At 45.9% G+C, this 12797-nt stretch overlaps 1 protein-coding gene across 3 annotated transcripts in view; it reads right to left on the reverse strand.

Moving 5' to 3' along the window:
• The window catches only part of mocs1 (molybdenum cofactor synthesis 1), a 50375-nt gene extending 42196 nt beyond the window's left edge, over positions 1-8179 (reverse strand). Inside the window, exon 1 of one of the 3 annotated variants that reach the window (XM_048596873.1) lies at positions 7951-8179. In XM_048596873.1, coding sequence (XP_048452830.1) covers positions 7951-8115 — 165 coding nt within the window. In that variant the 5' untranslated portion in view covers positions 8116-8179. Of the gene's footprint in view, positions 1-793; positions 911-7950 lie in introns of those variants that run through there. The other 2 variants (XM_048596874.1, XM_048596876.1) reach the window with 2 other exon arrangements.
• Between the last annotated feature and the right edge of the window lie 4618 nt (positions 8180-12797).

Genomic DNA, 12797 nt, shown 5'->3' on the forward strand with positions numbered 1-12797 from the left:
AGAGAAGAGGAGGAGGAGGAGGAGGAGGAGGAGAAGAGAAGAGGAGGAGAAGAGAAGAGGAGGAGGAGAAGAAGAGAAGAGAAGAGGAGGAGAAGAAGAGAAGAGGAGGAAGGGGTAAGTGGGAGGCAGCGGGGCAGGAGTGGGTGTAGAAAGCTAATTACAAATATGGGGCAGCAGGGCTTTGGCCACTCAGGTTCATGGAGGAGGCTGTAAAGGTCAGAAAGCGAGCCCGAGAATAGTTGTGTTGGGAGTGTGGGGGGAAACACAGAGACATGGAGGAGCCCTTCATCAGACCAGTCGCGAGATGGTATTGCCGAGATGGAAGTAGACATTGTTTGTAACAGATATGGCCGAAAGCTCAGCTCGGTGTCTCATTGAATGCTCGAGACTGCGAACACTCTCCCCGTCTCTTGGAGCTTTTCCCATTGCTTTAACGCACTTGGCTAGATCATGGAAAAACATGTTTTTCCACTTTCTTCTGTGGATGAGGGAATAGTTCAAACGCGCGGACCTCTTCACCCTCCCAAACCAAACAGAAATCATTAAACTGCTGCCCTGGAATGGAAAATGTCAGTTCGCCTCGAAACAGGGACCAAGGGAAGCAGCTCCCATTCCGAGGGGCCTAACTGATTTAGGCCCAACATCAGAGATGCTGTCTTGTTAAAAACATTAGGGTACTTCTGAAATTATTGCGCAAATGCCAAAAATGCTCAATCTCCCAAGCCAATATTGACACAATTCTTCAAACTCTAAGCAAGAACAGAAAATACCCTGCTGGGAAATGCTTACTCACCATGCTCTTGACAAATTCCTGGCAAACACCTCCAAACACAAAGCAACAAAAAAAAAAAAAAACATTCTGGGTGACCCTGCACAAAGTACTTGCGCTGCCCATTAACAGCCAACCCAAAGCTGGCCCAGGTACAAAGTTGCTCTGCCAGTATGGAAGCCTGCCCCAGCTCTTGCCTGCTACTCCATCTTCTCTTACTTTCATGGAGAGAGAACAAAATAATCATTGGAATTCCCTTCATGCAACGCCACAGAAGCATCATATTCAAGCTTGGAACAGCAGAGTCGATACCCAAGCCTCAGACGAGAGAATTTTGTAAGCGGCACGCTCCCCACCTCGGAGTCAGGAAGTGGTGTTTGAAAGTTCCACTCCCTCCCAGAGATTTACACACGTAATCCCGGCCACCAGTGTACAACTGAAGGCGTCTGTCCATTTCTGGTGGTGCTATCTTCTCGATGAGTCGTTAGACGGAGGCACTGTTTTCCCTAAATTAGAGGAACACAAGGCAGCGGGGAAGCCGGAGACCCATTCAGCCCATCGAGCCTGTTCCACTCAATGCCTGATTTGACCACGGCGCCCCCCCCTCCAATACCAATACCAATACCAATACCAATAACCCTGGACTGTTGGCGGCCTGTCCAACTCAGCAAAGGCTCCAGCTTGACTGAGAGAAAATGAATGCCTAGCCATTTCTGTCTTAAATTGGGAGCACACCTCATACTGAAACTATACTCCTGGTTGTAGATTGCTCCCAGGAGGAGGAAACATTCTCTCAGCACACATGCTGGCTCAGAATACATTGCTCAGAAGATCGCCTCACGTTCTTCGAAACTCTAATGGGTGTTGGCCCAAATGGATCAACTTTTCCTCAGAATTGCAGAATCCCTACAGTGTGGGGGAACATCTACTCTGTTACTTCTTTACTTAGCGGGTGGCACAGTGGCTAGCACCGCTGCCTTACAGCACCAGGGACCCGGGTTCGATTTCACCCTCGGGCAACTGTATGTGTGGAATTTGCACATTCTCCCTGTGTCTGCGTGGGTTTCCTCCCATAGTCCAAAGATGTGCAGGTTGGGTCGATTGGCCATGCTAAATTGCCCATAGTGTTCAGGGATGTGTAGATTAGGTGGGTTATAGCGGGATGGGTCTGGGTGTGGACTTGTTGGGCCGAAGGGCTTGTTTCCACATTGTAGGGATTCTACGAAATAGAAAGTGTGTTGGAAGCAGGCTGTTCGGCCCATGGGGTCCACACTGACTCTACGAAGCGTGTCTCACCCCTCCCTACCCTATGACTAATCCACCCACCCGGAGGAAACCCACATAGACATGCGGAGAATGTGCAAATTCCACACAGACAGTCGCCCGAGGGTGGAATCGAACCCGGGTCCTTGGCACTGTGAGTGAGCAGTGCTAACCATTGAGCCACAGTGCTGCCCTCGACATCCCAGGAGGGATCAGCCGTGTGAACCTTTTCTGAACTGTTTCCAATGCTAATATGACTGGCATCCGTCCGTCTTCAGCAGACAAGAACGCAAGCTCAGTATTTTGGTCGCGTCAGATGATTTGAATGTAACAATATGCTCTTTACGGTAACAGGTTGTATACAGTACTCCAGGTCGGTTCTCACCAAAGTCCTGTACTGTCATAGCAAGAGTTCCCTACTTCAATACCCTATCCTGCTTGCAATAAGATCATAGAATCCCTAAGATGTGGCAACAGACCCTTCGGCCCAACAAGCCTACACTGACCCTCAGAGCATCCCACCCAGACCCATTACCCCTATAACCCACCTCATCTACACATCCCTGAACACTACGGGTAATTTAGCATGGCCAATCCACCTATCCTGCACATCTTTGGACTGTGGGAGGAAACCAGAGCACCCGGAGGAAACCCAACGTGCAAATTCCACACAGACAGTCACCCGAGGGTGGAATCGAACCCGTGTCCCTGGCACTGTGAGACAGCAGTGCTAACCACTGAGCTATCATGCCGTCCATAAAGACCACCCTTTTGTCATTCGTGTACAAGGAAACCCCGTAGGCACTCTCCATTAAAATTATCCACTCCTTCTAAACAAAGCGTATAACCCTCAGGTCATAAAGGATCACACAGTATTGCAGCTCAGCATCATATATAACACAGATGAGGCCCTTCAGCCCAGCGAGGTTGTGCTGACCTATCTGCACTAATCCCATTTTCCAGCAATTGGCCCATAGCTTTGAATGTTATGACATTACAAATGTTTATCCATGTCCCTAAAGGGGTGTGAGATTTACTGTCTCTTCTGCCCTCCCAGGCAGTGCATTCCAGAGATCTCTGCACCCCTCACCCCCACCAGCTGAGAAAACAGAATAGTTCCTCCTGGTGGCATTGACAACATTCCATGGGATTATCCCATCAGTTTTAAACTTGCTGTCTGTGGGAGCCTGTCCCACAAGGACTGACTTCTGCATGCCCAAACAGACAATAAAGCAAAAATGCACTTCAATAGTTTTGAGGTGCCCTGACACAAGTTTCTTATTATCTTGCCAAGGGAATTGAAAAATGTTATTATGACACAACTTCCAAGTACGTAGGAGTTTCCAAAGTATTCTTTGTTCCCAGAGCTCACTGCCAACAGTTTCCTAACTGCTCTGTGCTTGCAGCCAATTCTTAGTGGTCATAATTGCTGAGGATTCCATAAAATGTCGAAGTGGTAGGCCATTCAGCCCATCGAGTCTGCTGTGCCAGGAAATGAGATCGTGGCTGACCCCATGATTCTCAACTCCACTTTCCTGCCTTTTCCTCATAACCCTCGATTCCCTTACTGATTTGAAATTGAAAGGCATATTTTTATTCTCCCAGCTTCTCTGTTCTATAACATGAGCACTTCTGGCGGAAATTTCTCAACCCTTCCCCTTTCAGCTGTCCTGCTCCTTACGGACCCTTGATCAGCCCCTTTGCCCCCAGCAATTTCCATGCAAGCGCAGGACGTGCAACACCTGTCTTTTTACTTTCTGTCTTTCTCTCTCCTCTCACTGAAAAGCCTCCATAAACTCCTCCCAACAGTTTATTTGTATTTCTTTCAATTTAGCGCTCTCTACATTCGCTGTTCACAGCGCAGCCTCCTCTACACAGAGCACACAACAGTTCAGCACAGGCCTTTTGGCCCATAACGTTGCACTGAACAGGACGCCATTGTGGGGATCACACAGAGTGGGGGACAGCTTTGTGGAACAAGGGTGTTCAGTCTGTAATAAAGGCTTCCAGTGCAGAAAGTGGTGGAGAATTCAAACTATAGTTCCCACTCCGACTTCAGCCTTCAGCGAAGCACGATGCAATCTTGAGGAACCTTTGATTGGGTACATCACACCCTCCTGGTTGAGTTCGGGCTGTGTAACGCTGCCCCCTCCCCCATTTTGTTTCTCCAGCTGCAGACGCTGCTCCTTGTCACGTTGACACCTACGCACACCCACTTCACCGCGGTGACAACGCTTTAAAAGCACTTTGTTTGGCAGCCGAGGGCTTTCAGATGGTTACGATAAACTTTTCCTTATTAAATCTCAGGAATGTGGGCATCGCTGGCTAAATCAGCAGTTTTTTGCCCATGCGCGAGTGCCCCTTGAGAAACAGGAAGTAGGAAGGGTAAACCATTCAGCATGTCAAGCCTATTTTCTGCCATTCAACATGACCATCCAACTCAGTAACAGTCAAAAATTTCTGTTTCTCTCTTTGTTTCGGATCTCCATCATCCACAGTTCTTTGTTTTATTTCAGCATCCAATTCTATCCCCTGTTCCCACCTTAGCCCCCCTCCACCCCCCCACCCCACATCCTTTGATGCCCATTGCCTCAAGAACGATATCTAACTCCTTCCTGACAACATTCAATATTTTGGCCTCAGCTGCTTCCTGTGGCAGAGAATTCCACAGGATCCCCACTCTCTGGGTGAAGAAATTTCACCTCATCTCGGCGCTAAAGTCCTCCCTGGTATGTTTAGACTCTGACGCCCTGCTTCTGCACTCCCCAGTCATCACAAATATCCTTTCTGCATTTACCATGTCTAGTCCTGTCAGAACTTTGTAGGTTTCTATAACATTTCCCCCCAACTCTTCTAAACTCCTAACTGATCCAGACCTTTCTCCATACGTCAGTCCTACTAAGCCAGGAAGTGGGAACTTCTGCAGTCCTTGGAATGCAGTTTCAACCACACTGCTTTTGAGGAGGGAGCCTTGGGATTACAAACACAACTTTAGTTAAAGTTCTAAATTGGAGGAAGGCCAATTTCGACAATTTTAGACAGGAACTTTCAAATATTGATATGGGAGGAGACTGCTCGCAGGTAAAGGAATGGTTGGAAAGTAGGAAGCCTTTAAAAATGAGATAAGGAGTTCAGAGACAGTATGTTCCTGTCAGTGTGAACGGCAAGGCTGGCAGGTACAGGGAATTCTGGATGACTAGAGAAATTGAGGCTCTGAACAAAAAAAGGGAGATATTTATCAGGTATTTACAGCTGGGATTGAGTGAATCCCTAGAAGAATATAAAGGGCAGTAGGAGTACGTCCAAGGGGGAAATCAAGAAAGCAATACTGGGACATGATTAACTTTGGCAAAAAGAGTTAAGGAGAATCCAAAGAGATTCTATAAATACATTAAGGGCAAAGAAGTAACTAGGGAGAAAATAGGGCCCCTTAAAAATCAAGGAGGCTGGCTACGTGTGGAACAATAGGAGATGGGTGAGATACTAAACCAGTATTTTGCATCAGTATTACTGTGGAGAAAGACATGGAAACCAGAGAACCTGGGGAAATAAATACTGATATCTTGAAAAGTGTTCGTATTACAGAAGAGGTGGTGCTGGAGGTCTTAAAATGCATAAAAGGTAGATAAATCCCCAGGACCTGATCAGGTGTTTCCCAGAACTTTGTGGGAAGCCAGGGAAGAGATTGCTGGACCCCTTGCTGAGATATTTGTATCATCGGTCGCTGTGGGTGAGGTGTCGGAAGACTGGAGGTTGGCTAACGTGGTGCCATTATTTAAGGAAGACTGTAAGGAAAAGCTAGGGAACTATTGACTGGTGAGCCCTACCTCACTGGTGGGTAGGAGACAGTAGACCTGCAGATACTGGTGTCTGAGTCGATACAGTGGGGAGCTGGAGGAACACAACAGGTCAGGCAGCATCAGAGGAGTAGGAAAGTTGACGTTTCTGAAGAAGGGTTCCGACCCGAAACGTCGACTTTCCCACTCCTCTGATGCTGCCTGACACGGTGTGTTCCTCCAGCTCCACACTGTATCAATCAATGGTGGGTAGGTTTTTGGAGGGGATTCTGAGGAATAGGACTTGCATGTATTTGGAAAGACAGGGACTGATTAGGGATAGTCAGGATGGCTGCGCGTGTGGGAAATTGTGTCTCACTAACTTGATCGAGAGTTTTTTTTAAAGAAAGTGACAAAGAAGATTGACAAAGGCAGAGTGGTGGACATTGTTTATAAGGGACAAGATTTTTGACAAGAGTCCACATGGTAGACTGGTTAGCAAGGTTAGATTACATGGAAGACAAGGTGAGTGAGCCAACTGGAGACAAAGTTGGCTCGAAGATAGAAGACAGAGGATGGTGGTAGAGGGTTGCTTTTCAGACTGGAGGCCTGTGACTAGTGGTGTGCCACAAGGATCGGTGCTGGGTCCACAGCTTTTTGTTATTTATATGAATGATTTGTACGTGAACATAGGAGCTATGGTTAGTAAGTTTGCAGATGACACCAAAATAGGTGGCATAGCGGACAGTGAAGAAGGTTACCTCAGAGTACAACAGGATCTTGATCAGATGGGCCAATGGGCCGAGAAGTGGCAGACAGAGTTTAATTTAGATAAATGTGACGTGCTGCATTTTGGAAAGGCAAATCAGGGCAGGACTTATATGGTAAATGCTAGGGGCCTGAGGAGGGCTGGCAAACAAAGAGACCTAGGATTGTTCCTTGATAGCAGAGTTGTAGGTAGACAGAGTAGTGCAGAAGGCATTTGGTACAGTTGACTTCACTGGTCATAACATTGAATATAGGAGTTGGGATGTCATGTTGTGGTTGTACAGGACATTGATGAGGCCACTTTTGGAATACTGTGTGCAATTCTGGTCATCTTTCTACAGGAAGGATATGGTTAAACTTAAGAGGGTGCAGAAAAGATTTACAAAGGATGTTGCTGGGGTTGGAGGGTTTAAGCTATAGGGAGAGGCTGCATTGGCTAGGGCTATTTTCCTTGGAGCATCAGAGACTGAGCGGTGACCTTCAAGAAGTTTACAAAATCGTGACAGGCATGGACAGCCAAGGTATTCCTCTTAGGCTGGGGGAGTCCAAAACTAGAGGCCATAGGTTTAAGGTGAGAGGGGGGGGGGAAGAGACTGAAAAGAAACCTAGGAAGTAACTTGCTCACCCAGAGGGTGCTGCGTGTAATGGAATGAGCTGCCAGAGGACGCAGTGGGGACTGTCTGGGCCAAATGCTGGCAAGTGGGACTAGAGGTCAAATTGGGCTATCTGGTCTGCACGGACAAAGTGAACCGAAGGATCTGTTTCCGCGCTGTACACCTTTATGACTCTATTGCTCTTCTGGACTCATTTACTTTCACGTCTCATTACTATCCGTTAGCTGCACTTTGACCCTTTAATCATTTAATCCTCCCTGACATATATACCTTTCACTTTTTGCCCTGCAGCCTCCCACCTTTGTACTGGCTTCGTGATCTGTCACAACTTGATCTGTTGTTCCAGCTCCTTTGGAACATCAGCAACCTGAAATGTTAACTCTACCTCCTATGCGTTGTGTTTTCTGTTTCTGTTTTGTTTAACTGAGACCTACAATTATGCCAGAGATAGCAAGGAACTGCAGATGCTGGAGAATCTGAGATAACGGTCTAGGCACCGAAACGCCAGCCTTCCTGCTCCTCTGATGCTGCTTGGCCTGCTGTGTTCATCCAGCTGTACAACTTGTTATCCTACTACTATGCCAACGGCTTTTGGAACAGCAGAGTCTTAGGAGCTGAGCAATGTCAGTCAGGTTCAAGACCTGGGGGGGGGGGAACACAGATCAAAGGGGAGAGGGAAATCCAAGCTCTGACAAATAATGCACACGAGGGAAGGGTTATAAACACAATAAAGAAACAAAAAAAAACTTTGCAAACTCACTTCTGAAGCCTCCCCGTTCGGTGCCGGCTCTGGCAGCAGGTTGCTGGCCACGCATTTTTCCAGGAGAGAAGAGGAGAAACCCCCGCAATGAAAACGCTGTCTCCAGCACTGCTTGGCTGCTTGGTGCAGGAGGAGAGCCGAGAACAAGGAGCCGCGTCCAGCCATTGCTTCCTGCCTGTGGGAACACCGCGTCTCTCCAGCAGCGCAGCGGAATAGAACACCGGCCCGGGAATCGCCTGTCAATCATCAAGGGGCTGCCGCACCAGTACGCATGCTCGCCAGCGCCCTGCATGCCGGGACTTGTAGTTCCTCCTGTGCGCAGTGCCCATTGAAAGTCAGCGGCCGCGCGGAGGCTGGGAACTACAAGCGCCCTCTTTCGACCCCCCCTCGCAATGTACGGGCGTTGCTCACGCGTACGGCCTTATTTGGAAGGAAATTTCACTCCCCTTTCCCCCCCCACAAAACTTATTTTCTATATATGATAGAGGGCGGAGAGATGGTGCCCCACCCTTTTAAGTGTGCGGTGTTTGTAATTGAAATACTGTACAAAAGCTGCATTAGCCTTTTGCCCTCGTAGTGACGAAGCAAACATAGACAGTGAGAGAGGTCTGACTTTCAGCCTTCGTAAGACTTCTCTTCAACTTTAAGGGACGCATTCTCTAGAGGTATGGGTGGGAAGCGATTTGTGCAGAATGCGCCTCTCATATGTCAAAGGACTCATGCCAGGGCTACTGCCCCCAACTTCAGTGGGGCATATATTCCTGGAACTGGCACATTTGCAAATCTTCCTTGCTTCGGTCCTATTTCCTGCAAGAGTTGATAAACATCTCTGCTCCAGTTTCTCATGCCAACTGGAAGTAAACAGATTTATCATGAGGCTAAATTTTTTTTTAGCTTTTAGTCAAACAGCATTCCCTCTCTCCACCTTCTCCATTACATTTATGACTAATAAAAGGGCTCAAAGAGATTTTTTTTGTTTTAAGTTTCTCAGTTTTGTTCATTGCACCTTTATTTTCTATTGAAGTGTTCAGAACAGTATCATGGGGAAGATTAGATTTTCCATCCTGACAATGCCAGACTAGGGCAGTCTTGGAGGACTGGTAAATCTAATCTGAGTCCTTGCTTGGACATGGATTGCACTGGTAAGGGAGCGATAGGATTAGAATTAGATTGTATTGTCATGTGTACTCAAAAGTATAGGAATACAGGAGTACAGCGAAAGGTGCACAAGTTGCTATTCTCTAGTGCTATCTTGGTTTTTCTTTTATTCATTCATAGGATGAGGGCGTCGCTGACCAGGCAGCATTTATTGACCATTGCTATTACCCAGAGGGCAGTTAAGAGTCAACCATATTGCTGTGGCTCTGGAGTCACATGTAGGCCAGACCAGGTAAGGATGGCAGTTTCCTTTCCAAAGGGACATTAGTGAACCAGATGTGTTTTTCTGACCATCGACAATGGACTCATGGTCATCATTAGATTCTTAACTCCAGGTTTTTTTTATTAAATTCAAATTCCACCATCCGCCGTGGCAGGATTTGAACCCAGATTTCCAGAACATTATTTACACATTTGATTACAAAACCGGAATAACAAAACAGTAGAAATGAAAGAAACAAAGCCGAAAGGAATGGAAAATGTCCAGACATTAGCATCTTATTTAAGTCTTATCTCCATGTTAGCACCACATATGTAGCTTGACCTTCAGTTTAATTTACTAGATCGAAGGTTAGGGACTGAAGACCGACAATTTCCTGACAAGTGTTTCCTACAATTGTCACTGTTCACTTGGCATCACTTAGGGTGAAAATAAGATTTTCTCCGCACCCTGTGCTGTGACACATTTCGTTTGACAGCTAAGAGTGCTGGACAAAAAAGTATTATATGAGCAATCCTCACCATTCACCATTTTAACGTATGTTTCCTTCTGCACTATTATCTCTCACCGTGGGTTAGATTTTCTGCCATCATCCTCTTGTTGGGATAAGGATCGACAGGTAGAGAAAAAAAAATTGCTAAACTAATTAGAAGAGGCTTTTAAATAAGATGTAGTTTATTGAATGTTAACAATGAGATACAAGTGACCCTGCTATGATACACATTGTTATAGAGTCCATGATGTAGGCATGGATCATACCGATCCTTAGCTGTTCTCCCACACAATTTGTATGACATAAATTCCTACAGTGGGGAGGAGACCATTTGGCCAATTGAGTCCACACTGACCCTCTGCAGATCATCCCACCCTATCATTCTGCATTTCCATCTAGATCACACCTCCCTGGACAATTTAGCATGGCCAATCCAACTAACCTGCACATCTTTGCACTGTGGGAGGAAACCCACACAGACACAGGGAGAACATGCAAACTCCACACAGACAGTCGCCTGAGGCTGGCATCAAACCTGGATCCCTGGTGCTGTGAGGCAGCAGTGCTAACCACTGAGCCACCAGGTCACCCCTGCGCTTTATAGTGGATGCCGTCTAAGCCATTATACTGTATTAATCCTCTCAACAACACTGCAAAAATGTCTTCGCAGAATACCAGAATTAAAAAGACAGAAACTGATTTTAAAGTTACGAGTTTGATATGACCAGTCTCTAGAGTACCAGAATTGATTGGTTATTAACCTTGGGAAGGATTGAACTAAACTCGGGCCCTTTGCTCCAGAAAAGAGAAAGCTGAGTCGTACTTTTGAAATTATGCGAGGCTGACAGGGTAAGCACAGGCATTTACGCATGACAAGATTGTCCAAAGGATGTGGGATCAAATCTAGTGATGATTGGAATTACTGAAATATGAGAACTGTTCCTCAATCCAGTTACAGCAGAAGGACACATAGCTCTAGGGTATGCAGGAATGAGGGCTTTAGATTCCTTGGGGAGGGGGTGTTCAGTTTTGTAGGACGTTCAAATTCCAGTTGGGTTGGACTTCAACAGAACCACAGTCAATGTTTTGTAGGAAGTTCACAGGTGCTGTGGAGAGAGCTTTAAACTAAATTGGCATGCAAAATGAACATGAAGAAATAAGGTGAACAAAAGACTGAGGGAGACAGTTTTAACACTAGTGTGATTAGGTGGGATCAGACCAAGAGCAAATTCAAAAACATGTTACATAGGTTTATGCTGCATGTGCTCAACTGTATCAAATAAATTTTGGGTCTCTGGAGTCACTGGACCCGAAGCGTTAATATTACTTTCTCTCCAAAGATACTGCCAGAGCCACTGAGTTTTTCCAGCAATTTCCAACTCTGCACAAAATAATGTTGGTGAACAGCAGGTGCAGTATACCACTTGGGAATTGCGATGACAACTGTGTTTTAGCTCCATAGGGGACAGGATTGGATATCAAATTAAAGCAGGAAGTGCTGGAGAAAGTCAGCAGGTCTGGCAGAATCTGTGGAGAGAGAAACAGAGTTAACGCTTTGAGTCCACTGACTCTTCAACGTTAACTGTTTTATCTCTTCACAGATGCTGCCAGATCCCTACTGAGTTTCTCCGGAGCGTCCCTTTTCTTAAAATTTCAGAACTGCAACATCTGCAGTATCTTGCTTTTATTAAATATTGAATACTCCAGGATGCATGGTTCAGGAAAAATAGATGAAAGAAAGGAGGAGGATTGATTGAAGATATTGGTCATGATTCACTGGTTTTCAGTCCATGTGTGGGGGCAGGTGTATTCAGTGGTAATTTACACATCATCCCAATGGCTGAGAGAATAGCCTACATTGCATAACAATCAGCTTATTAGGAGCTGCAATGGTTATAACCATTGTTTATCTCTGGACATGATTGTACTTTAATTGTAATATACATTTTTTTTTAACAAAAGAGGAGATGCAGCCAAAAGATGATTCTGGTTATGAATTTAGTGGCTGTCGGGGGAGGAAACCTGGAATGTCACAGTCAAGGAAGCTTCTGAGGGAGAAACACATTCCAATAGAACTGTAATCTCCTGTGATCATACTAGATTTTGAACATGATGGGAGAAAAGACAGCAGTCTGGGTATAAGACACATTTGTCCTTTCAGACCTCTTCCAGCGATGAATATTTCATGCAAGAACTTTACAGAACTGCCCAAAACAAAGTAAAATTGAAGTAAAAGTCAGTCTGTTTGGTATATTTTTGCTGGCAGGGGAGAACGGGGTGGGCTGTGAGCTTGTGCCCCTCCCATTTCTGACATGGTCAGCCCCATTGCCATGGGTACAAATCTCCTAACTCGCTACGACATTTGTGGAGTTGGGTGAGGGATCCCAAGCATTCATGGCTCACAGCCTCTCAGAGGAGTCATAAACTATGGTCTGGTTGCTGACAGATAATGTGGAAAGGTCACCATCTTTGTGTGTTTTACCTGAGAGCTAAAATTTTTATTACTTTGTTGAGATGGGCGCACAGGAAGGAAAGTATTGTTTGACTGTTAGTTTCCTTACCTCTTGTGATCTATTTTGTCACTGGCTCAATATTTATAACACTAAATAAATAGGTGTCAATTGGCTAGAATTTCTGTTAAGAGCAGGAATGTTAAATACCCTCTCTTGGCACCAGGCAGTCTCTATGACCACCTCTGATCTGGGGTCAGCTAGACCTCTTGCTTGGAGCAGAATTAGTACCATTTGGGGCATTTATTTTCCAACTTGAGCCACTCCCCCTTCCCCACCCAGTGATGGATGAAAATTCATCTCTGTAACTTAAATGGTATGGAAATGGCTAGAAACGAAGGCCTGGGACAAAATTAGCAGTTATTTGGACCAGTGCAGATTAATTAAGGAAAGCCAGCATTAAATTCTTAAAGGCAAATCACAATGAACGAAGAGATAATGGGGACTGCCGATGCTGGAGAATCTG

The sequence above is a fragment of the Rhincodon typus genome, chromosome 5, assembly GCF_021869965.1.
Source record: "Rhincodon typus isolate 14 chromosome 5, sRhiTyp1.1, whole genome shotgun sequence".
In the NCBI taxonomy this organism is placed as follows: Eukaryota; Metazoa; Chordata; class Chondrichthyes; order Orectolobiformes; family Rhincodontidae; genus Rhincodon; species Rhincodon typus.